This window comes from Aspergillus pseudonomiae, assembly GCF_009193645.1.
Source record: "Aspergillus pseudonomiae strain CBS 119388 unplaced genomic scaffold BDV37scaffold_93, whole genome shotgun sequence".
Taxonomy (NCBI): Eukaryota; Fungi; Ascomycota; class Eurotiomycetes; order Eurotiales; family Aspergillaceae; genus Aspergillus; species Aspergillus pseudonomiae.
Genome location: NW_022476085.1, coordinates 74,476 through 93,487, shown reverse-complemented (window position 1 = coordinate 93,487; position 19,012 = coordinate 74,476). Strand labels below are relative to the sequence as shown.

The following is a 19,012-nucleotide window of genomic DNA, read 5'->3' as shown; positions in this document are numbered from 1 at the left end:
CACACCGCCGCCAGGATCTGGACCATTTGGGAGATAACATTGGTCGATCCACTCCGGCGCAATCGACCGCATGCTCCAGAGATGGCGGTTATACCCCTGGATATAATGACATCCTGTTTCTAAACTGATAGAGTCCGGACATGGACAAACCAGTGGATTATGATACATTGATAATTTCTAGGCTTCTAAGCTAAAGAAATAGCCACCATGCCTTACAACATTGCGTGAGTTTCGTCACATTATCTGCGCTGGGTGATCTTATCTAACAGCTTTCTGCGCAGTATGGTCAGTGACTTTTTCTTCCCACAACCAGGTGGGATTGAAAGTCACATTTACCAGTTGTCGACCGTAAGATATCCTACCATCTTTGTCCGGATGGATGCTCATCGGCCCTCAGAAGCTCATCGACCGTGGCCACAAAGTCATTATCATAACCCATGCCTATAAGGGTCGCACGGGAGTTCGATATCTTACAAATGGCCTCAAAGTATACCATGTCCCATTTCTCGTCATATACCGCGAATCGACTATGCCAACTGTTTTTTCATTCTTTCCTATATTTCGCAACATTGTCATCCGCGAGCAGATTCAGATTGTTCATGGTCACGCAAGCTTGAGCAGCTTCTGCCATGAAGCTATCCTGCATGCCCGGACGATGGGTCTACGGACAGTCTTTACTGATCATTCACTATTTGGGTTCGCGGACGCGGGCTCAATTCTGACCAATAAACTGCTCAAATTTACCCTGAGTGATGTGGACCATGTCATTTGTGTCAGCCATACATGGTAAGAACAAGCGGTTGGGTTGACTATAGGTGCCAGTGTACCCCGCGGCCATCCTATAGGCCAATGGCACAGGAATTAAACTCAGAGAACCATCTGCTGACTTTGCGGCATAGTAAAGAGAATACGGTTCTTCGAGCATCTTTAGACCCGTTAATGGTCTCCGTCATCCCCAATGCGGTCGTCGCGGAAAACTTCCGACCTCTAGAGCATGAGGGACCACCGAGACATATTGGGCCGAACGATATTATCACTATCGTTGTGATCTCGCGCCTATTCTATAACAAGGGAACTGATCTGTTGATTGCTACGATTCCAAGAATACTTTCGTCCCATCCGAATGTGCGGTTCATCATTGCCGGATCAGGGCCCAAGGCCATCGACCTAGAGCAGATGTTAGAGCGCAACGTGCTTCAAGACAAAGTGGAGATGCTCGGTCCTGTTCGTCACGAAGAAGTTCGAGATGTTATGGTCCGAGGTCACATCTATCTACACCCCAGTTTAACCGAAGCCTTCGGGACTGTTCTTGTGGAAGCCGCTAGCTGTGGCCTCTATGTGGTGTGTACGCGGGTTGGTGGCATTCCAGAAGTGCTCCCCCAGCATATGACCACTTTCGCTAAGCCGGAAGAAGATGATCTTGTCATGGCTACTAGCAAAGCCATAGCCGCGTTGCGCTCCAACAAAGTGAGAACTGATCGATTTCATGATCAGGTGAAGATGATGTACTCCTGGACCGACGTGGCACAGCGCACAGAACGTGTATACAAGGGGATTCAGGGAGACATAAGCCCTGAAGAGTTTTACGGCTATTACCCCGGCCAAGGTTGGGAAGCGAGTGGTGATAGGGTACGGAGCTTTGCCCTCATTGACCGACTGAAGCGATACTACGGTTGCGGGGTGTGGGCAGGCAAACTGTTTTGCCTTTGCGTCGTCATTGATGTCTTGATCTATGTCTTTCTAGAGATGTGGTTCCCCCGCGCGAATATCGATATTGCTCGCAGTTGGCCAAAGAAGCTGAAACAGAAGGAAACAGCCGACTCGACCAGAAACGGCCCACATCGCATTGGCTCGACGACTTGACCTGAATAACACTTTTGTTACGATTCCTTTGCGCGACATGTGATGACTTCCAATATGGCTTTTGATTCCCTCAAATTAACACTGTGATACCCGTGCTCATCATAATTTATAGTACATAATATAAGACATTATACCAAATGGTGTTGCTAAGACTGGAATCTCTGTCTCTGGGTCTGAGGCTCGTACTTCCATTCCGCGTCCAACGTTTCCGCAGACTCGGGCTGCCTATCCTCAGCAGCCAACGCACCCTTATCCCCACGCTGCCCACTCTGTGCTTCCTCACGCTCCAGTCCGCGCAGGCCGGGAATCTCGCGCTCTAAGCGGGGTTCCCTGCTTGCTCCGACACTCTCGAGGCCACCACCGGGGTTCTTCCGGTGTTTTTGTCCGTCATGATGAAGTTCTGCGCTCGTTTGGCCGCCTCCAGGGTGGCCTAGACCGGTGTGCATATCCTGGGAGGTAGCTCCCTGCAAACTCTGTTCTGCAGGTGTTTTTACAGGTCCCTTCCCGTCAGATCGCTCAACATCGGGATTCTGAGCCTGGCTTCCCACCTCCGACCGGGTGCTGGGAGTGTAAGAGTTGGAAGCGGGGGCAGTTCCAGGAGGGTATGTCTCTGCGTGGAATTCAGGAACATAGTCCTTAGGAGAGACCTTGCGACCGGGTTGATGCTATTTTGAAAGGTTAGCCAATGGCCTTTGAAGATATCGAGCTCAGGTGCACATACGCCCTTGTCTGTGAGAGGTTTGGAGTTGCCAGCACTAGGATGGAAACCCTGCTTAGGGTTGTTGTCGGAGTGGATCTTGTCAAGAGTGGCCATAATGAAGGTCTTGGATTTGGTCTTTGGACAAGGTGTGATGGAGTAATTCGAGACGTGATACTGGACAGACTAAAAATTTGGCAGTGATTGTTTCTTTACTGTAGGAAAAATCCTTTTACAGTCGATACTTTCTTATAACCCTTCGGATAGGTATATACAACTTGGTTGTTGCAAGCCAGCAACCCTATGACGTCAAGGCTGATGGAGGTTGACTTCATACTTAATTCACCACCATCGATGTCCATGATTGTCTTCTATCAAACAACGGGTCTAGGGCGTCGCACACCACTGTCACTCTTCCCTGTAAATTCTCGTAACATGACGTCGCTATGTTTAAACGGCGAGCTCAGTCGTGGGGCTGATCGCGCGACTACAGCGAAGGTATATCGTGCCAATTATAGGGCAATTACTTAGAACATCCAGATGCACATTGACCATAGGCATATGACTTCATCGACCGTCTTGAAACCGCGCCGAGACAGTAGCATGTACAGGTGGCTTGTAGGAGACATCGGCTTTCGCGAAACATTATGTGTCATTGAAAAGTACATTCCATAGAAAGTATCTAGCACATGAAGAAAGTAAAACGATTAAACTAAGGTATCTTTGCGTGTGAACAAATCCTCTCTACGCCATTAACAAGCCCAAATCCAATCAGATCTAATATCAAGGGCACCAAGCAAAATCTAGAGGCACCTATTGCTGACCGTCTCACGAAGTCAGCCAGGTACGGGGGACGATCTCAGCTCCAGTCTTACATGGAGCTCTCCATAACTGGCATAGCGTATCACCTCATCACCGGAGGCCTACCCTCTTTATTCCATTTGACTCGGGTTTGAACCCACTCCACAGCTTCCTGGACTCCTGAGCCCAGGAGCGCACTGACGGGTAAGACGCGACTGTCGCGCATGGCGCCTCCAGATTCTCCCTCGAAGACCTTGCGCACAAATCCCTCCTTGATGCGAACAACTTCTACCGAGTCTTCTCGATCTTGTTTATTTGCTAGGACCAGAATCGGTACACCCGCAACATCCGAGTTCTTTAACACTGATTCTAGCACTTCGCTGCACTCGTCGAGTCGACCAAAGTCGCTCCCTGGCGCATTAATGCCAACCGTCTGTTCGGTGAACGCATCGGCGTTACTCCCCGATGCAGTACTGGATCGGCGATTCGAAGGGAGACGGGCGATATCTGGGTCCTGACCGACGTCGGTGCTGTCGACGACGAAGATGATCGCATGACAGCTTGAGTAGTAGCTTTGCCATAAATTTCTCATCGTTAGTTGACCCCCAACATCCCAGATCTTCAGGTACATTTCCGGGAGATTGATGGTTGCGACATTTTGGCCGACTGTAGGCACGGTCTTGCCGGGGTTCGGAGCAGGGGCGCCGTCGGGACGGGGTTGGTAGAGCGCCTTGATCTGCGAGAGGAGCGTAGTTTTGCCAGCGTTGTCTAGCCCGAGAAGGAGGACAGAATATTCTACATGGTACATAATCAGTAAGCAGTGCACATGGCCTCGCAGCGCATTGTCTTACCCTCTTTGCTCGTAGCGTACATATACAACGACTTAGCTAGATGGTACATCGTTGCGAGTCGGCGGAGGCCGGAGCCAACTCCTGGGATCAGAACGGGCGTAACGAGAGTCGGAATAACGGAATCATGGCAGCGCAACTTGCCTCTGATTCCCTAGCCCTTCACTTCTCACTTTCTTTCTTTTTGGTCTGCCTCTTGGTGACGATCATTCACCCGCCTTGTCTTCCGTCCAACGCGCGTCAGCCTTGTCTCCTTTCGGAAGGTAGGGCACAGGGCTGCCCAGTCCCCTCACCCTATGCCCTAAATATCCTAGTACGGCTACCCCGCAGCCGGAACGTCGCCGCTTTTCATGATTATGATAGAATTGGGTATTGTTTCCCTGGTGGATTCCCTCGATGATTTCACTGATCCATCCCGCTACCATGGGTGAGGTATCGTTTCTCGCCCTCTGCACATAGGACATTTCTTGACCCTGGTTAAATGAGATTTATCTCAACTCTATCAAGTCTGGGGGGAAGATGATTGATGTACTTGTACTTTGATACGAGACCGATGTCCCGCCGACTGCCACCGGTCTAGGCGACTCGAACCAAGCTTAATTTCCATAGTTCACCCCACGCCGCCGTTCGGACCATAATCGGGACAGGATTGCTAAGCTAGATCAGAGTTTTGTCAGCGAAGGGCTCTACTTTTGTGAGCCGCTCAATGTCCGCCTCTCACGCCATCTTCTCGCAGCCTTTTCTGCCATCTCAGATGTAACCTCTTTCGGTGGCCTAGCGGCTTCATGTCCTTCACAGGAAGGTAGTGGTGCCGTCATCATCATCTAGACCCACCGATTGAAAGTACTGTCTCTCTGATGTCCCGTCGAGAATGCTCCGCGCTGATCGGGCGGCCGGAGGCTCACAGATTGCCTTCAATGGACACTGACACCATTATAATCGGTATGTCGCCATACTCCTTGCAGGCTATTCCTGCCAATAGACGCTGTGATTGACCTGTAACCGCCACAGGAAATGGGCCGTCGGCCATGATCCTGTCCTTTATCCTGCACGGTCACGTCCCGTATTATTCCCCCAACCCTCCACATCCTGATCCTCTTCTCCACGCCAAGCTCAAAAACCACCCGGCGTTGCTGGATGCTGATGTCGATGCTCTGACGGAGCATTTTGCCGCTTCCCGGCTGAGCTACTCCACTCAAGCCCTGCCGGTCAACGTATTATTTGATACCCTCTTCCGCCCCAGTATTGATGTGGAAGAACTGGGAAGCATTTCAAATATCGAATGGCGATATGTGCCTGAAAAAGCCGTTCCTCATTTGGTTTTTGGGAATGCGCCACGGCCCGGTGGGCAATGGACCGAAAATCTCGTCCCTGCTAGTTGGGACATTCAGACTTTGAGCTATGCATCCATGCTATCTCTTCCAGGCTACTCCTTCGCGGATCATTACCGGAAGGTCACAGGCCACGATCTCCCTGCTTTCACCCGACCCAGTAGACAGGAAACGGCGGAATATTTTCGGATGTATCCGGAAGCAGTTGGGATTGCGGATGTTTTCAAGAGCAATGAAACCCTGGCGGGGATTTCCAGAACGGAGAATGGCTTTTTCATTCAGTCACACAATATCCATTGCAAAAACTTGGTCTTAGCGAGCGGCATCTTTTCCGAAGTGATAAAGCCTCGTCCGCTACTCCAGCCTCTCCTGTCGCACCAGCCAGTCCCAGATATCCCTCTTCTCATTATTGGGTCTGGGTTTTCAGCTGCAGATGTAATTATCTCAGCACCAAAGGATCAGAAGATCATCCATGTATTCAAATGGGATCCTGAATCCCGGCCCTCTCCCCTGCGGGGCTGCCACCAACAGGCCTACCCCGAGTACGCGGGTGTCTACCGTTTGATGAAACGAGCCGCCGTTGCGGCAGGACCAAACACAAATAAGCGTCCTGCCAGAGTGAAGCGGACGGCATCAAGTCCGTTTCTCGAAAGCCGTGCTTGGGATGAGGTTTATGAAGGATATCCGAACACCGAAATCATTGGCGTGGATATGGAGAAGGAATTTGCTACGGTTACCTTCCGCCGAAATGATGGAACCACTTTCTCGCAACCTGTACGCGGCATGGTGTACGCGACTGGTCGCCGAGGCTCCCTTAGTTACCTCGACCGTGGACTCCTTTCCGAGATCTTGGAATGTGATGATAAAGGCAAAATAACCCCAACGGTCTCTGGGCAAACCCTGCGACAGAAGGCCTTTGAAAACATGGAAATTGCGAATAATGTCTTCATTGTTGGCAGTTTGACGGGCGACACTCTCATTCGGTTTGCACATGGCAGCTGTGCTCAAGCAGCAGGCAAACTGATCCGTACATATACTGGGGGAAAAAATGCAAGGACTAAAACTGTGGTCTCTCCCCGATCACAGGAGTCATTCCCAGGGGTGATGCAGGGCATTGATGGCCACGATATTTACGAAAACGGACATGACAGGATCCAGCTCGATAAGATTGATAGCTGCCGGACGGAGTACCCTATGCCTGAGAAGTCAGGTCTGCTTGGGAGCATATGGAAAGCACTAACAGCAATCTGGTAACGACACAATGTTTTATCCCCTTTACACGCGCAACACATAGATTCTAGAAGAGATGTACGAACCGTTTATATTGTATAAAATCGATTACACTTGGCACTTTTACACGCCTCAAAGGCCACAGATGTTCACAAAAGCTATGCGATGTATACGTGCAACAGGGTATATAATCTCATCATCATTATTGTACACTAACTACTCGCCAAGGTCGGGCATCTAACCCATGATCTGGAGCTGATCGTCTGGAGGCCACCGAGTTTGCGCAAAGCTCAAGCATCGTTTAATGCTTTGCAGGTACTTGCGAGTGATTTCGTCACTTAGAATATGGGCCTGCTGGTCGCTCTGGTGTAGCTTTTCTCGGGCTGATCGCTCGTGGATACCAACCATGGTAACACCAATGGGCCATGCTCTGTACGTAGTTAGTTATCTCAAGGTATAAACATTAGTTTAAGGGGGCCAATACGTACGCCTTTCCAATACTCAATCGTAGATAGGCATCGTTTGCATCTACATATCTCCGCAGCTGGGCCTTGTGGACGATTTCGACAACATGCTCCAGGACGCTATCATCAACATCCACCTTCTCGAACTTTCGGAACAGCGGCTTCATATTCTCCCTCGACTGGACCATCGCATTGTAGGCCTGTCGTCCCTGGTGGCTTTGCTTGACAGATATATCTCGCTTCGCCAATGCAAGCTCCCATTCCCCTAGCACCATGTTGAAATACGAAGCCAGCTGGCGGAACAGATACTTGCGGCCTTCTGTATCCTTAGGAAGTGTCGTAGAAATCTTCATATCCTTCTCAGAGACCAGTTCTAACGTCGTGGGAATAGGCCCATCAGACAATTGTTGCTGAGGGGTGAGCGAACGCTGTGTGAGTCGCTGATACCGCCGTAAACGACCGCGATGTGTCTCTCCAAACAACCGAGCCGGTTCGTCCAGCTCACGCAACTTCGCAAGCAGTTCCTCGTCCGGGATGTCTTCCTCGTCATCCTTGTCGTTGTCCTCATCCTTTTCACTGGCAGGGGGCAACTCAGGCAATCCCAACCGCTTCCGTCGCTCTCGCTCCTTGGCCGCCTCTTCTTCTTCTCTCTTCTTCCGTGACTCTTCTGCTAGTCGTCGCTTTTTCTCTTCTCGCTCCTGGCGCCGTTCGGCCTCTTCCTCGTCCAGTTTGCGCTTCTGAGCCATGCGCTCTTCTCGTTCGCGTTGCGCCCGCTCCTGCTCTTCATTGTAGGCGGCAATTCGAGCTGCTTCTAATTCGCTACGGCGAATGTATTTCTTCTCCGGAGGTTTCGATGTATCTTTTTTGTCTTCTGATGACGATCCGCCGTTTTTGGCTTTGGAGATCTCCTTGGACATTAACGCCGCGAAATCCATGTTGCTGACTGCCGATATGGACAAAATCCAACCATAAATAATGTAAATAATATATAGAAAGGAAATGATATCGTAGCAGAGTTCCGTGACGGACACCAGCGCCAGTCAGTTGGGAGGAAGCGGCAAAAGTTGAATCTCGGGTGGAGTGTCGAGAGGGCGGGCGAGACTAAAGTTAAGCAAAGCTCCGGCGGTCGAGCTTAACCCGTGACAAAACCAGAGCTCTCTATCTCAACCGCAACACTTCCGTTGACCATTCAATCCCTCCGTTTATATTCATTCATTGTTGTCTACCCTTGATGCCCGTGACGAAATTGACCCAGTCGCAAGAACACTATCTCCACGTCTGATTTCAGCCCTCATTGAACGATCAATTGTACCGTCCTTCGAACCACAGACAAACGGCATCATGGCCGCCGCTCGAGATGCGCCGAAGCCCCAAATTGACCGCCAGTCCACAACGCCCTTCCATCTGAAGCTTTTCTACCGTGTGAACAACTTCCACCACCTGTCAGACTTTGCTCCCCAGTCATCGCCTGCGTCGTACGGTGGTCCTGTCAGCGGCCCCAATGCCATTCGGGCGCGCTCCCCTCCCCCGCCGCCGCTCCCTGCCCACCTTCAAATCTACACCTGGCAGTCCTGCTCACTGCGCGAGTTGTCACAGCTCCTCACCTCCGCCTTGCCATCACTACTACCAGACCCTCCCGTAGGCACACGATTATGCTTCCGCCTCATTTACCCCGACACAAAGACCGCCGCGACGATGGGGCCCGAGGCGCGCGGCCGATACCTGAGCAAGGACATAGGCAGTGTGGTGGTCGGACCAAGAGACAGCCCGTACCGTGATGAAAATGACGAAGAGAACGGCGCTCCTGCGGGACCCCGGGCCGGTCCCCTACGGCTCCAGGGCCACGACGCCGACAAAACGCTACAAGACGTACGATTCGTGATCGGAGACTATGTGGATTGTGCGATTCTGCCGCCACTGGAGGACGGGTCGGTAGCACCACCGATCACGTCTGGGAGGGGGTCCATCGGTGCGGCTGTTGGGGGTGGCATGAGAGCATTCCGCGATAATGGATTCGCAGGCCGGCCAGGCCGGGGAGGTCGAGGCGGCGGCGAGCGCATTCCTGCAGGCGATTGGAGACGGGGAGAGAGGCTACCGGAAGGAGGGGGACGCGGGAGGAGAGGATGGGGTCCTTATTAATTGAATCTCTTTCTACTTTGCGTCTAATGATCTCGGATTGTATTAGTTTCTGGAGTTGTGATCCTGAGGGATACCCGGTACTGAAATATAACTGTTGTCTGATCTATGGCTCAAGGCTCTTCACTTCTGAAGGTGTAATGTAATGCTTAAACTTGGAGACATATCTTACCCCAGATATATATATATCTCTCTCTCTGCACATATCCTACACAACAAATTCCACCTACACTGGAAGTACCGCAAACGCACAGCCCAAACTCTTCGCCTACAATTCAACCAAGTACCAAGAAGGAAAAGAAATAACAGGCGGTATATTCCGTAATAAATACACATCTAGCGATGGGTGTCGTCATAATCGACAAACCCTTCATTTTCATCCACCCTCAGGCCGATCGACCGCAAAACAACGACAAATCAAAATTCTTCAATCGTATCTCCTCTCCTCTTCCCACGGAAATCGTACTTGCCCTGTAACAAGGAAAACCCGTCAGTCCGAACCTATCCATTCCGCGGTTTATCCGGGGAACCCAAATCAAACCCACCTCAGTGTTGTAGGCAATGTAGCCCAGCGTTCCGGGGATCAAAGCCATGTAGAGGAATGAGAACCAGGCATGGCGCGGGGTCCAGCGGAAGTATTTATAGCGGTTTGCGTTGACCTCTGCTCGACAATATTAGCCCTGATCGTGGTCTCGCTCGACAATCCTGTGTTCCCAATCGCAGTCCTGGACGGTAAAGCGCATCGAAAGGGTGTAGAGTCAATTGCATTCCGTCATCATCTCATATCAAGATTGGTTGGATTGGGTGTCGGGGGAGAAGGCGAGGGGAGGAGATGTACCGTAGTATTTCTGGAGGGCCGGGTCAAGGATCAGGGCTGGGATCGAAACGTATTAGCACCTCCTCTATCGATTGCAATCCGGGAAGAAGACTCACACTTGTTAGGACCGGCCATGGTAGCGGTTGTGTAGGATGGACAGCGTTATCACCTATCTTCGTCTTGAATTGGCTGAGCTTCGATTGGGTGAGGTGAGGTTCCCCGTGATGTCACGTGAGGCAGGTGCATTGCTTAGTAAGGCTGCATAAATGCATGGATGTGATTGGACATGGTTGCATGTTGTGTAGTCATGTGGATTCCTTCTTCTTTATCCCAATTAGGGTATCTTGTGTCTATCCTAGAGGCAGCTAATGTACTAGAGCCTGCAGCAATCGGGTGATTGTCGGAAAAAGTCCAGATAACGAGGATGTTTACTCACCAAACTCGAAAATGGTCCTCTAGGAATTGGACTGAGAGACCCACTCCCGCCGATGACGCAGTTTCACAGGCGGAGATGCCGAGGCAGGTATGCTCTTTCTACTCGGTCGCTGCAGTACAAGGAGATTATTCCAGTCGATCAGTTCAGATCTGCTCGGTATAAGAGTCCTGGCTACCTGATAGTGGTCTGCTACCCGTGTCTACCGCGTCAGAAACTGTACTCGCTGTCATCGCATACGATACCGTATTGAGTTCTGATTTTATATCAACTCGATCGCTTCTCGCTCAACTCAAAGCGGCCTACTTTTGCGCTCATATCAAAGCACAGATATACATCAAGATGACAGACGCAAACAAAGGCGCCAACATCACCCTTTACTGGTCCGCCCCCTTCTGTATACTGCGGCCACATCAGAGCACACTAACAAGAGCAAAACCCACAGGCTGGAGCAATCCCGCTCCCAGCGCATTGTCTGGCTCTTCGAGGAACTAGGCCTCACCTACAACCTGAAGACCTTCAAGCGCACATCGGAGATGCTGGCTCCCCCGGAGCTCAAGAAGATCCATCCGCTGGGCAAATCGCCCGTCATCACCATCGAAACCGAGCAGTCCGAGAAACCGCTCGTGCTTGCCGAATCGGGTAATATCACCGAGTACCTGTGCGACCATTTCGGCGGCGAGAAGCTGATCCCCAAGCGCTATCCCGAGGGCAAGGAGGGCGCTATCGGCGGCGAGACGGAGGAGTGGATGCGCTATCGGTACTTTATGCACTATGCCGAGGGTACTTTGATGCCGTTTTTGGTGTTTCAGTTGGTTATGGATCGTGAGTTTTGACTTTTCTTTTCTTTTCTCTTTTGCCTGGTGCTTGTGGTGGGTGGCTGATGGTGTGGTTGATATAGGTATGAAGGATGCTCCTGTTCCGTTCTTCATTAAGCCCATCCCAAGGTTTGTTGCGTACAAGGTTGAAGAAGCCTTCCTTTCCAGGAATATCTTCGGGAACTTCGATTTCCTCGAGGAGCGCCTGAAGACTGCCCCTGGTGGTGGGCCGTATCTCTGTGGACAGCAGTTGACGGCAGCTGATATTATGATGAGCTTTCCGCTCATTGCGGCGTCGTTGAGGTTGCCACTGAAGGAGAAGTATCCGCATCTGGCCAAGTATGTGGAGATGATCCAGGCGGAGGAAGGCTACCAGAGGGCTGTGAAGAAGGTGGAGGAGATTGACGGGAAGTTCCAGGCTTCCTTGTGAGTTTCTTTACGATTTGGGATTCTGTTGTATGATTGATATGGTGATGATGAAGTTTTTGTATGTTCATACTTATGCTTATGATCGTGCGATATTGCTTAATTGATAATGTGCTTGATTCTGTCTATTCGTATAAACATAAGTAGGGTATCAATCTAATTAGGTCTTCTGAGGTGTTCAGATCAAATCCCAACGCTAGTAGTATCGTTCGATTGTGATGCACCAGGCCGCCGTCCAACAGTATCCAGTTGAATGCCTAATTTCTCCATCTCCCGTACGTCCAGGAAACACCGGCCGTCAAGCACCCACTTGGGCTCTTTCAAGTTGTAAGCAATACGCGCCCACTCCAGCGGTTCGGCCGTTGCAGGTCGGCTCGATATCGAGCGGCAAGATGCACAATTAGCGGCACAAGCCTCTTGCGGGACAAGACGGTAGGATATTCCATTGAAAGCCCAAGTCTCCTCTTCTGGTTTAGCAGGAGACATAATCACCTCAGCCAGGCTATCATATACCTCCTGGTCTGCTCGAGCAACAGATGTCTGACAGATCGACAACGAACGACCGCGAGGGTTAGCAGGAACATTCTTGAACTGGTCACAGTCCGTCATGACCAGAACAGCATGCGCCTGCGAACAAGCCAGGTAAGGATCTGCAAGAACCTTCACGACACTCTTCTTCTCTGAGTGATTAGCCTGTGCCATTTCCAGCTCCCGGAGGATATCCTCTTCCTGACAGTAAGGATCATAAATCGCGATTTCCATCGGCCGCTCCTCCATCAAAAGCCGGACCACATCAGCTGCCAAAGACTCGCGCGTATCTCCCGTATCCTTCTTAAATGCAAAGCCCAGCAAGGCAATCTTACGACCCTGCAGATTGCCCTCGAATCGATCGATAACTTTCCTGGCGAACCGGCTCCGCTGCAGTACATTCATGACATTGACCTGATCCCAATACTGCGCGACGTCGTCCAGCCCCAGGGACTCAGCCAGATATGTCAAGCTGGCGATGTCCTTGCGGAAGCAGGATCCGCCGAATCCCAGCCCGGCCTTGAGAAATTGTGGTCCAATACGTGTATCCATGCCCACGGCTTTGGCGACTTGGTCAACCTCGGCGCCGGTCTTCTCGCAGATGGCGCTGATAGAGTTGATGCTGCTGATGCGTTGGGCGAGCATGGCGTTGGCTACTAGCTTGGATAGCTCTGAAGACCAGGAGTTGATTTCAAGGATACGTGATGCGGGTACCCAGGTGGAGTATAGACTTGCGAGCATGTTTGCTGCACGGCGACCTGCTGGTGTTTCTGAATATCCGATGAGGACACGGTCAGGTTTGACGAGGTTGTCGATGGCTGAGCCTTCGGAAAGGAATTCTGGATTGGAGAGAACCTCGAAGGGGACGTCTGGTCGAAGGGAGGCGAACTATGGCGAGGTTAGTTTCGTTGCATTAGGTCAAAGTAGAGCCCTTGTAAGTCCCATGATCTGGTGAAAGGATGCCACTCGCAAAGGGAATGAAGCAAGGAGTAGTAAATACCATTTGGCGGATTCGCTGAGCTGTGCCACACGGCACCGTACTCTTCTCCACGATAACTGCGCCAGGTTTTGCGTGTTGCGCAATCTCTCGCACAGCCTCGTCGACAGCCGTCATATCAGTCGCTCTTCCAGCGCCTAACCCAAACGACTTGGTGGGCGTGTTCACCGCAAGGAAGACCATATCAGCGCGAGAGATGCTCCGAGCTGAGTCGCATGTAAAGAATAGGTTGGGCTTCCGCTTCACGTCCCCTAATATGGCTGCAATAGAAGCACTCGAAGTGACAAACTCTGCGCCGTCCCTCGCTACGCGGACAACATTGCCCAGGCCTGGTTCATGGACGGGAAGATGTGGTGACTTCCATCTCTGAATGCGACGAGGGTCTCGATCTACGACTTCAACTGCGATGGACGGGTTATGGAGCGCGAGGACTGCAGCGGTCGGCCCACCTGTGGACAGTTAGGGTCATGCATAATAGCATCTTGAGAGGAGTGCAAACGTACCTACATACCCCGCGCCCACGACGCAGACATTTTGGACCAGTCCCGCCGAGGGCCTCCAAAGTGCAGCAACGCTGGGAATGTCGTGTACCTTCTGCTCGGAGCCGAGATTATAAGTAGCCGATGGAGACGGAAAGCTTGACAAGACGAGGTCGTCTCCCTTGGAGGCACCGAATAAAGGACTTGAAGCTGGAGTCGTAGGAGGCGTTGAGTCCTCATACAAACTCCCCTCCGAGGTGCCTAGTGGAGAAGACGGAATGTCCATCGGGCGATTATCCTTTTCCGCAATCATTTTCGAGAGAATGTCCAATTCGCAGGCATGAGCCTTCTTGAATGCAACTCCCAACAGGGATCAAACTGTTTATACAGTCTATTACTGCACCTGACCCTTCCTGGTCACCCGGTGGCCGAGGTAAACTATCATGGTTAATCGCTGTATGTTTCCGGCAGGCTACTAGTCCTGCGAATGCCTCCTACGAGCGTTTCCGGAACGTGATGAAGCAAGATAAGGGCCTAAGAGCCATATGAGCGTAGTAGATAATCGTAGGGGGCTCCAAAGAGCTTGAAGAGTTAATGCACGGGGAAGTGAAGACGGAATGTCACTGGTGAAGTCTGAAGGTTATTTGTATAGCGGCCACCCCCACGTGCCCGCACGAAGCCCTCCTACACGAAGCTTGTGGTCCATCCCTAAAGAACGAGCCCTCCAACCCGCAGGAGATCGTCGAATCAACCGGTCATCATGTGCTATCCATGTTTTCATGTCATCTGCCTTGAATGCGATCTAATGCAAGATAAAAAGGTTCGAATAAACCATGGTATTACCACCTCTAATTCGCTGCATGCTTGCAGTACACAATGGCGTCGTTTACTTCCAAACCGGATGATTTTCCTAAGATTCTCAAAGGAAGGCGTGTTCTGCTGACTACAGAGTCTCTGGGGCCCGTTAATGGCGTTAGTCGGACGACGTTGAGTTTGGTGGAGTATCTCCGGCGCAACGGTGTCGATCTGGCTGTAGTCGCACCGCATTATCAAGGATTCCGCCACCAGGTACAGGACGCAGCAGACTCACGGATACCAGGATATCCTCTACCGTACAATCCAGACCTGACGATAGTCTACCCCTTTCGCTTAGACACTGTCTACAAACAAACCTTCCATCCAGATATCATTTATGTCGCCAGTCCAGCGTCGCTGGGCTTCCAAGTCCTGCTACAGACCCGTCAACTTCGGAAACCACCTACAGTGTTGCTCAACTACCAAACAGATCTCTCAGCTTACAGTGAAATAATCTTTCCGGTACCTCTTGACAGATTCGCAGTTTGGCTCTTGGCCACCGTGCAAGGGTTCCTGTTCAGCCATCCAGCCGTTCACACCATCTTCTATCCTTGTTCAGCAGTACTGAACTACCTAAAAGACGCTGGAGCCCCTGTCGAGCGCACAATTCGATTAGGACGTGGCGTTGATACCTCTTTGTTCAACCCCGCGCACCGTGATAATGCATATCGAACAGAGATTGCCCCGAATGGAGAGATCATTCTCGTCTGCGTATGTCGCCTTGCTCCAGAGAAGGGGTTCGAGTTCCTGGCACAGACGACAGTCAAATTGGTCGAGCAAAAGGTTCCATTCAAGCTGCTGATCGTCGGAGGGAATCGCAACCCGGTCGTTGAAAACCGAATCCACCGACTTTTCGACGCGGTTAGGGAGCATGTCATTTTCACCGGGTTCTTGACCGGACAGCCCCTAGCTCGCGCGTATGCCTCGAGCGATATCTTCCTCCATTGCTCGATCACAGAAACCTTTGGGTTAGTTGTGCTGGAGGCAATGGCCAGTGGGGTGCCCGTTATCGCCAGAGACCAAGGAGGCCCGTCGGATATTGTACAACATCAAAAGACAGGATATCTGGTTTCTCCAAACGACATAGATACCTTTGTTAGCCTAGTACGAGAGGTTTCCATTGATAGCCAGCTGCGGTCTACTCTAGCCACCTCTGCCCGGAGGTATGCAGAAGAGACAACATGGGAGAAGATCAATAATCGTGTGGCTTGGCAGATGGCAATCGCGCTTGAGCAACGTTCAGCCGAAGAAAGCCTGGGTAGTTCTGATGAACCTGTCCTTGCTAACTTCATGTTGCCGATCTTGGAAAAACTGCGACTTACTTTCGCTGTTGGACTTGCGTACTTCATGTGGTTGATTGCTGTGGTTCCTTTGATTATTCATGGACAACAGATCGTCCCCAGAGCTTTGGAGTTGGTGCATAGCATGCCGTTAATTGGGAGGTGTATACGGTATCGCTCTAGCTAATGTATGTATAGAAGCTATAGAGGCAGTTCTATATTGGGTATGCACATTCATTTCTACGTTAATGTTTTTGGTGCGCCAAGGAGTGTAGCTACACTCAGCGAACTAATAATGACACCAGGGGTAAGCGAAGGAGATATTTGTCAATATGCCAATCCAGTACTGGACAACAGACATCCGTTGTAGATATGACTTCATGAGAATGTCTACCACTTCTGTCAATGTCAGATTTTATATTGTTTCCCCAAGAGCCTGCGACAGGACGCTGAAACGCATACCGTTCCATGCTCGCTTCAAATCGCACATACAAACCCGTACGGAAATAGCGAAGTGTGACCTGCAGTTCTTGGATCCAGAAGAAAAGGACCTACCAAGTCTGCCACAATCCACTAAAGCTGTACCCACACCAGCACCTATGCAAGCATGACCATAGCCTGGGGCTTAGCAAAGCCCTCAGATAATCCTTCACATTTCGGTACTCTGTAATGCCAGTCGGATATCCCTCCCGGGAAAATCAGACGACCACAGCGGAAATTGACAGGATATATTATCTGCATCTAATATAAGCCAAGAGTATACTTTGAGGCCTTGGCCGGTAGATCATATTGCCAAGTCGGCAGAAATAGGATCGCCGTTCAAGATAGCGCCAAGCCCAAGATTGTGAAGAATAGAATTAGGGTTTAATACGCCCAATATTGGAAGGTCTGGACTGCGCCTCCCCACAGGTCGACCAGCTTCCTGATGCAACACCACAAGGTTTTGGCCCAAAATTGGCATCTACCACGAGTCTCTTATTTGTGGTTTGGTAATCTTGGTACAAGCCAAGAATTAAGCACCGTGGACCGTGTGGCGCAGCCGCCACAGGGAAGCTATCTTCGCCTGACCGTTGGGATCGAGGATCATTCAACGCCAGAAATTCGATCTCGGAACAATTCCGCGATTATCAATCTATCTGATAGTCTGAATCCTTCAATTCAGGCTATGCTTAGCTTCGAAGATGTACGTCTAACGGAACAGATAATGTGCAGTGACTCGAGTGTATTCTACCATTGTACTACCGGTGTGGACATGGTTTGTAATTAGAGATATTGATTATTGATGCAGTAGACTTTCAGATCATGGTAAAGCAGCTTATGAAGGCACAATGACATTGTTTCTAATTGTTTCGAGTAGTTTTGAGGGATTTCTTTTCGGCCGGTTGCCTGTTAGGTGAACCGTGCATTCAGTTTCATTATGGATTAAATTGCCCAATTACTTCACCACTGTCCATCATGGTAGAGTGATCGTGCCGTGGCTCGGCGCCAAGTAGACTAGGATTCGAGAAGTATTCGACTGGAATAGTAGTTCTGAGTACTCGCCCAGTTTGGATGCCTGGGGACTCATGGCATGCTTAAAAGGCGTGAAGATCCCCAAACTGCTGCCTACATTATCCCCATACGTACCACATCTATCTATTCAGCGTCCACCCCATTAATACTAGACCCTATCTCTATCGAACTATGGTTTACTTGAAAAGTCTTCTCGCTCTTTCGAGCCTCTTGTCGCTCGGTCAATCGCAGTGGGCTCCAAACGTTCCCTTGGAGACTCGCTCTCTCGACGAGATCTATGAAGCTGCTAAGAAGGAGTCCGGCCCTTTGGTTGTGTCTTCTGGAGGAGATGGTAAGTATCACTGTAGCTACTAGTACTTTCCCTTCATATTGCTGACAGCATATCTAGCCGGAAACCAGAACGATTTCATCATCAATGCGTTCCAGAAACGCTTCCCTGATATCCAGGTGAACTGGACGGTCGACCTCTCCAAGTATCACGCGAGCCGCATTGATCGTGGATTCTACGGCAAGGGGGAGACAACCGATGTGGTAATCCTGCAGACCTTGCAGGACTTCCCACGCTGGAAGTCGCAAAATCGCCTGCTTTACTACAAGCCCGCAGTGTGGAACGATATCTATGCCTCCGAGCGCGATCCTCAGGGCGCTTATCTTCCCATCGCAGAGTGTACGCTACCTTTCCGTTATGAACTCGAATTTGTTCTGACAAATGTCTACAGATGGCTTCGGCAGCATATTTTGGGACAGCACCAAGCTGAACGAATCCGAGATCCCCGAAGACTACGCATCTTTCACTGACCCCAAGTGGCACGGGAAGCTGGTTCTCACCTACCCCAACGACGATGATGCCGTTTTGTATCTCTTCGCCAAGATCATCGGCCGCTACGGCTTTGAGTGGCTCAGTGCCCTCCAGGCAAACGACGTCCAGTGGGTACGGGGCTCCTACACCCCCGCTGCCGTTATCGCGGACGCCCACAATAAGACGGACGACCCTCGGTCGATCACTTTCACCACTGCCGATGGCACCGAAGACTGGTGGAGAAACAAGACCCCTCAAAAGGACGAGAGCATGAGCTGGTCCCAGACGGGAGCGATCCTTGCGAGCACGAAGAGGCCGGAGACCTCCAAGCTTCTGCTTAGTTTCTTGGTCAGCGATGAGTGGCAGAAGGCCCAGGCTGATGCGGGCAGCTTCGTTCCCCGCGTTAGCTTGGACAAGGGCAGGCTTTACGAGCAGAATGTTAGTGAGGTTGGTGGCTTCCGCGTCTTCATGAACCAGCGCAACGTTGTCGATTGGTGGAAGAGCCAATTGGAGACTAGTCTGGGTACTCCTCAGGGAGAGAGTCCGTTGGATATCTATCCTCGTGTCTAGTCGGGGTACTGCTGCGCCTGCAGATTGGCCATTTCTGAGTATATATATGTGGTGAACTCTGCGACATGGTGTCGTATTCGTATGCTTATATAGAGAGTCTGTCGCTGTCTGCTATTCTGGTCTTCCTG

At 50.9% G+C, this 19,012-nt stretch overlaps 11 protein-coding genes across 11 annotated transcripts; 6 read left to right on the top strand and 5 right to left on the bottom strand.

Moving 5' to 3' along the window:
* The first annotated feature begins 95 nt into the window (after nucleotides 1–95).
* On the top strand, nucleotides 96–2,108 carry BDV37DRAFT_228147 (phosphatidylinositol N-acetylglucosaminyltransferase subunit A/GPI3). Its single transcript, XM_032080304.1, has 4 exons — nucleotides 96–224; nucleotides 282–348; nucleotides 398–786; nucleotides 900–2,108. Exons 1-4 carry the CDS (start codon nucleotides 208–210, stop codon nucleotides 1,861–1,863), a joined length of 1,437 nt encoding a protein of 478 aa, XP_031936931.1. The 5' UTR covers nucleotides 96–207; the 3' UTR covers nucleotides 1,864–2,108.
* BDV37DRAFT_228144 (uncharacterized protein) lies at nucleotides 1,937–2,860 on the bottom strand. The gene is made up of 2 exons (XM_032080303.1): nucleotides 2,585–2,860; nucleotides 1,937–2,528 (listed from the first exon to the last, which is right to left on the bottom strand). The coding sequence occupies exons 1-2, from the start codon at nucleotides 2,675–2,677 to the stop codon at nucleotides 2,010–2,012; spliced, it is 612 nt and encodes a 203-aa protein (XP_031936930.1). The 5' UTR covers nucleotides 2,678–2,860; the 3' UTR covers nucleotides 1,937–2,009.
* Nucleotides 2,861–3,182: 322 nt separating this feature from the next.
* Nucleotides 3,183–4,454, bottom strand: BDV37DRAFT_260005 (ADP-ribosylation factor family protein). The gene is made up of 2 exons (XM_032083201.1): nucleotides 4,213–4,454; nucleotides 3,183–4,156 (listed from the first exon to the last, which is right to left on the bottom strand). The coding sequence occupies exons 1-2, from the start codon at nucleotides 4,259–4,261 to the stop codon at nucleotides 3,465–3,467; spliced, it is 741 nt and encodes a 246-aa protein (XP_031936929.1). The 5' UTR covers nucleotides 4,262–4,454; the 3' UTR covers nucleotides 3,183–3,464.
* A 416-nt stretch (nucleotides 4,455–4,870) lies between these two features.
* BDV37DRAFT_228128 (uncharacterized protein) lies at nucleotides 4,871–7,014 on the top strand. Its single transcript, XM_032080302.1, has 2 exons — nucleotides 4,871–5,151; nucleotides 5,221–7,014. Exons 1-2 carry the CDS (start codon nucleotides 5,067–5,069, stop codon nucleotides 6,792–6,794), a joined length of 1,659 nt encoding a protein of 552 aa, XP_031936928.1. The 5' UTR covers nucleotides 4,871–5,066; the 3' UTR covers nucleotides 6,795–7,014.
* Nucleotides 6,901–8,341, bottom strand: BDV37DRAFT_228123 (mRNA splicing protein PRP18). The gene is made up of 2 exons (XM_032080301.1): nucleotides 7,259–8,341; nucleotides 6,901–7,200 (listed from the first exon to the last, which is right to left on the bottom strand). Exons 1-2 carry the CDS (start codon nucleotides 8,167–8,169, stop codon nucleotides 7,008–7,010), a joined length of 1,104 nt encoding a protein of 367 aa, XP_031936927.1. The 5' UTR covers nucleotides 8,170–8,341; the 3' UTR covers nucleotides 6,901–7,007.
* Nucleotides 8,342–8,575: 234 nt separating this feature from the next.
* Nucleotides 8,576–9,373, top strand: BDV37DRAFT_287437 (SAP18 family protein; the record flags this gene model as incomplete). The annotated part of the gene is made up of 1 exon (XM_032088103.1): nucleotides 8,576–9,373. The coding sequence occupies one exon, from the start codon at nucleotides 8,576–8,578 to the stop codon at nucleotides 9,371–9,373; it is 798 nt and encodes a 265-aa protein (XP_031936926.1).
* Nucleotides 9,374–9,441: 68 nt separating this feature from the next.
* Nucleotides 9,442–10,340, bottom strand: BDV37DRAFT_260000 (uncharacterized protein). Its single transcript, XM_032083200.1, has 4 exons — nucleotides 10,304–10,340; nucleotides 10,209–10,244; nucleotides 9,916–10,031; nucleotides 9,442–9,841 (listed from the first exon to the last, which is right to left on the bottom strand). Exons 1-4 carry the CDS (start codon nucleotides 10,320–10,322, stop codon nucleotides 9,788–9,790), a joined length of 225 nt encoding a protein of 74 aa, XP_031936925.1. The 5' UTR covers nucleotides 10,323–10,340; the 3' UTR covers nucleotides 9,442–9,787.
* A 406-nt stretch (nucleotides 10,341–10,746) lies between these two features.
* BDV37DRAFT_259996 (glutathione S-transferase) lies at nucleotides 10,747–11,989 on the top strand. The gene is made up of 3 exons (XM_032083199.1): nucleotides 10,747–11,003; nucleotides 11,066–11,445; nucleotides 11,522–11,989. The coding sequence occupies exons 1-3, from the start codon at nucleotides 10,963–10,965 to the stop codon at nucleotides 11,866–11,868; spliced, it is 768 nt and encodes a 255-aa protein (XP_031936924.1). The 5' UTR covers nucleotides 10,747–10,962; the 3' UTR covers nucleotides 11,869–11,989.
* A 58-nt stretch (nucleotides 11,990–12,047) lies between these two features.
* On the bottom strand, nucleotides 12,048–14,181 carry ugd1 (UDP-glucose dehydrogenase; the record flags this gene model as incomplete). Its single annotated transcript, XM_032090371.1, has 3 exons — nucleotides 12,048–13,280; nucleotides 13,393–13,838; nucleotides 13,893–14,181. The coding sequence occupies 3 exons, from the start codon at nucleotides 14,179–14,181 to the stop codon at nucleotides 12,048–12,050; spliced, it is 1,968 nt and encodes a 655-aa protein (XP_031936923.1).
* Nucleotides 14,182–14,673: 492 nt separating this feature from the next.
* Nucleotides 14,674–16,190, top strand: BDV37DRAFT_287433 (glycosyltransferase family 4 protein; the record flags this gene model as incomplete). Its single annotated transcript, XM_032088102.1, has 2 exons — nucleotides 14,674–14,688; nucleotides 14,739–16,190. 2 exons carry the CDS (start codon nucleotides 14,674–14,676, stop codon nucleotides 16,188–16,190), a joined length of 1,467 nt encoding a protein of 488 aa, XP_031936922.1.
* Nucleotides 16,191–17,598: 1,408 nt separating this feature from the next.
* BDV37DRAFT_228085 (ABC transporter substrate-binding protein) lies at nucleotides 17,599–18,958 on the top strand. Its single transcript, XM_032080300.1, has 3 exons — nucleotides 17,599–17,846; nucleotides 17,904–18,182; nucleotides 18,235–18,958. Exons 1-3 carry the CDS (start codon nucleotides 17,687–17,689, stop codon nucleotides 18,882–18,884), a joined length of 1,089 nt encoding a protein of 362 aa, XP_031936921.1. The 5' UTR covers nucleotides 17,599–17,686; the 3' UTR covers nucleotides 18,885–18,958.
* Nucleotides 18,959–19,012: the final 54 nt, after the last annotated feature.

Bases quoted from the DNA above. Each gene is read 5' to 3' on its own strand.
- BDV37DRAFT_260000 (XM_032083200.1), bottom strand. The intron at 10,032-10,208 runs GTACATCTCCTC...ATTGTCGAGCAG, and splicing joins GGCCCTCCAGAAATACTACG to AGGTCAACGCAAACCGCTAT. The intron at 9,842-9,915 runs GTGGGTTTGATT...TCCTTGTTACAG, and splicing joins ACATTGCCTACAACACTGAG to GGCAAGTACGATTTCCGTGG.
- BDV37DRAFT_228123 (XM_032080301.1), bottom strand. From the start codon at position 8,169: ATGGATTTCGCGGCGTTAATGTCCAAGGAGATCTCCAAAGCCAAAAAC. The intron at 7,201-7,258 runs GTACGTATTGGC...AACTACGTACAG, and splicing joins CGATTGAGTATTGGAAAGGC to AGCATGGCCCATTGGTGTTA.
- BDV37DRAFT_259996 (XM_032083199.1), top strand. From the start codon at position 10,963: ATGACAGACGCAAACAAAGGCGCCAACATCACCCTTTACTG. The intron at 11,004-11,065 runs GTCCGCCCCCTT...CAAAACCCACAG, and splicing joins GCCAACATCACCCTTTACTG to GCTGGAGCAATCCCGCTCCC. The intron at 11,446-11,521 runs GTGAGTTTTGAC...TGGTTGATATAG, and splicing joins GTTTCAGTTGGTTATGGATC to GTATGAAGGATGCTCCTGTT.
- BDV37DRAFT_260005 (XM_032083201.1), bottom strand. From the start codon at position 4,261: ATGTACCATCTAGCTAAGTCGTTGTATATGTACGCTACGAGCAAAGAG. The intron at 4,157-4,212 runs GTAAGACAATGC...TGTACCATGTAG, and splicing joins GTACGCTACGAGCAAAGAGG to AATATTCTGTCCTCCTTCTC.
- BDV37DRAFT_228128 (XM_032080302.1), top strand. From the start codon at position 5,067: ATGTCCCGTCGAGAATGCTCCGCGCTGATCGGGCGGCCGGAGGCTCAC. The intron at 5,152-5,220 runs GTATGTCGCCAT...TAACCGCCACAG, and splicing joins CACTGACACCATTATAATCG to GAAATGGGCCGTCGGCCATG.
- BDV37DRAFT_228144 (XM_032080303.1), bottom strand. From the start codon at position 2,677: ATGGCCACTCTTGACAAGATCCACTCCGACAACAACCCTAAGCAGGGT. The intron at 2,529-2,584 runs GTATGTGCACCT...CTTTCAAAATAG, and splicing joins AACCTCTCACAGACAAGGGC to CATCAACCCGGTCGCAAGGT.
- BDV37DRAFT_228147 (XM_032080304.1), top strand. The intron at 349-397 runs GTAAGATATCCT...ATCGGCCCTCAG, and splicing joins ACATTTACCAGTTGTCGACC to AAGCTCATCGACCGTGGCCA. The intron at 787-899 runs GTAAGAACAAGC...TTTGCGGCATAG, and splicing joins ATTTGTGTCAGCCATACATG to TAAAGAGAATACGGTTCTTC.
- BDV37DRAFT_228085 (XM_032080300.1), top strand. From the start codon at position 17,687: ATGGTTTACTTGAAAAGTCTTCTCGCTCTTTCGAGCCTCTTGTCGCTC. The intron at 17,847-17,903 runs GTAAGTATCACT...CAGCATATCTAG, and splicing joins TGTGTCTTCTGGAGGAGATG to CCGGAAACCAGAACGATTTC. The intron at 18,183-18,234 runs GTACGCTACCTT...AAATGTCTACAG, and splicing joins TTATCTTCCCATCGCAGAGT to ATGGCTTCGGCAGCATATTT.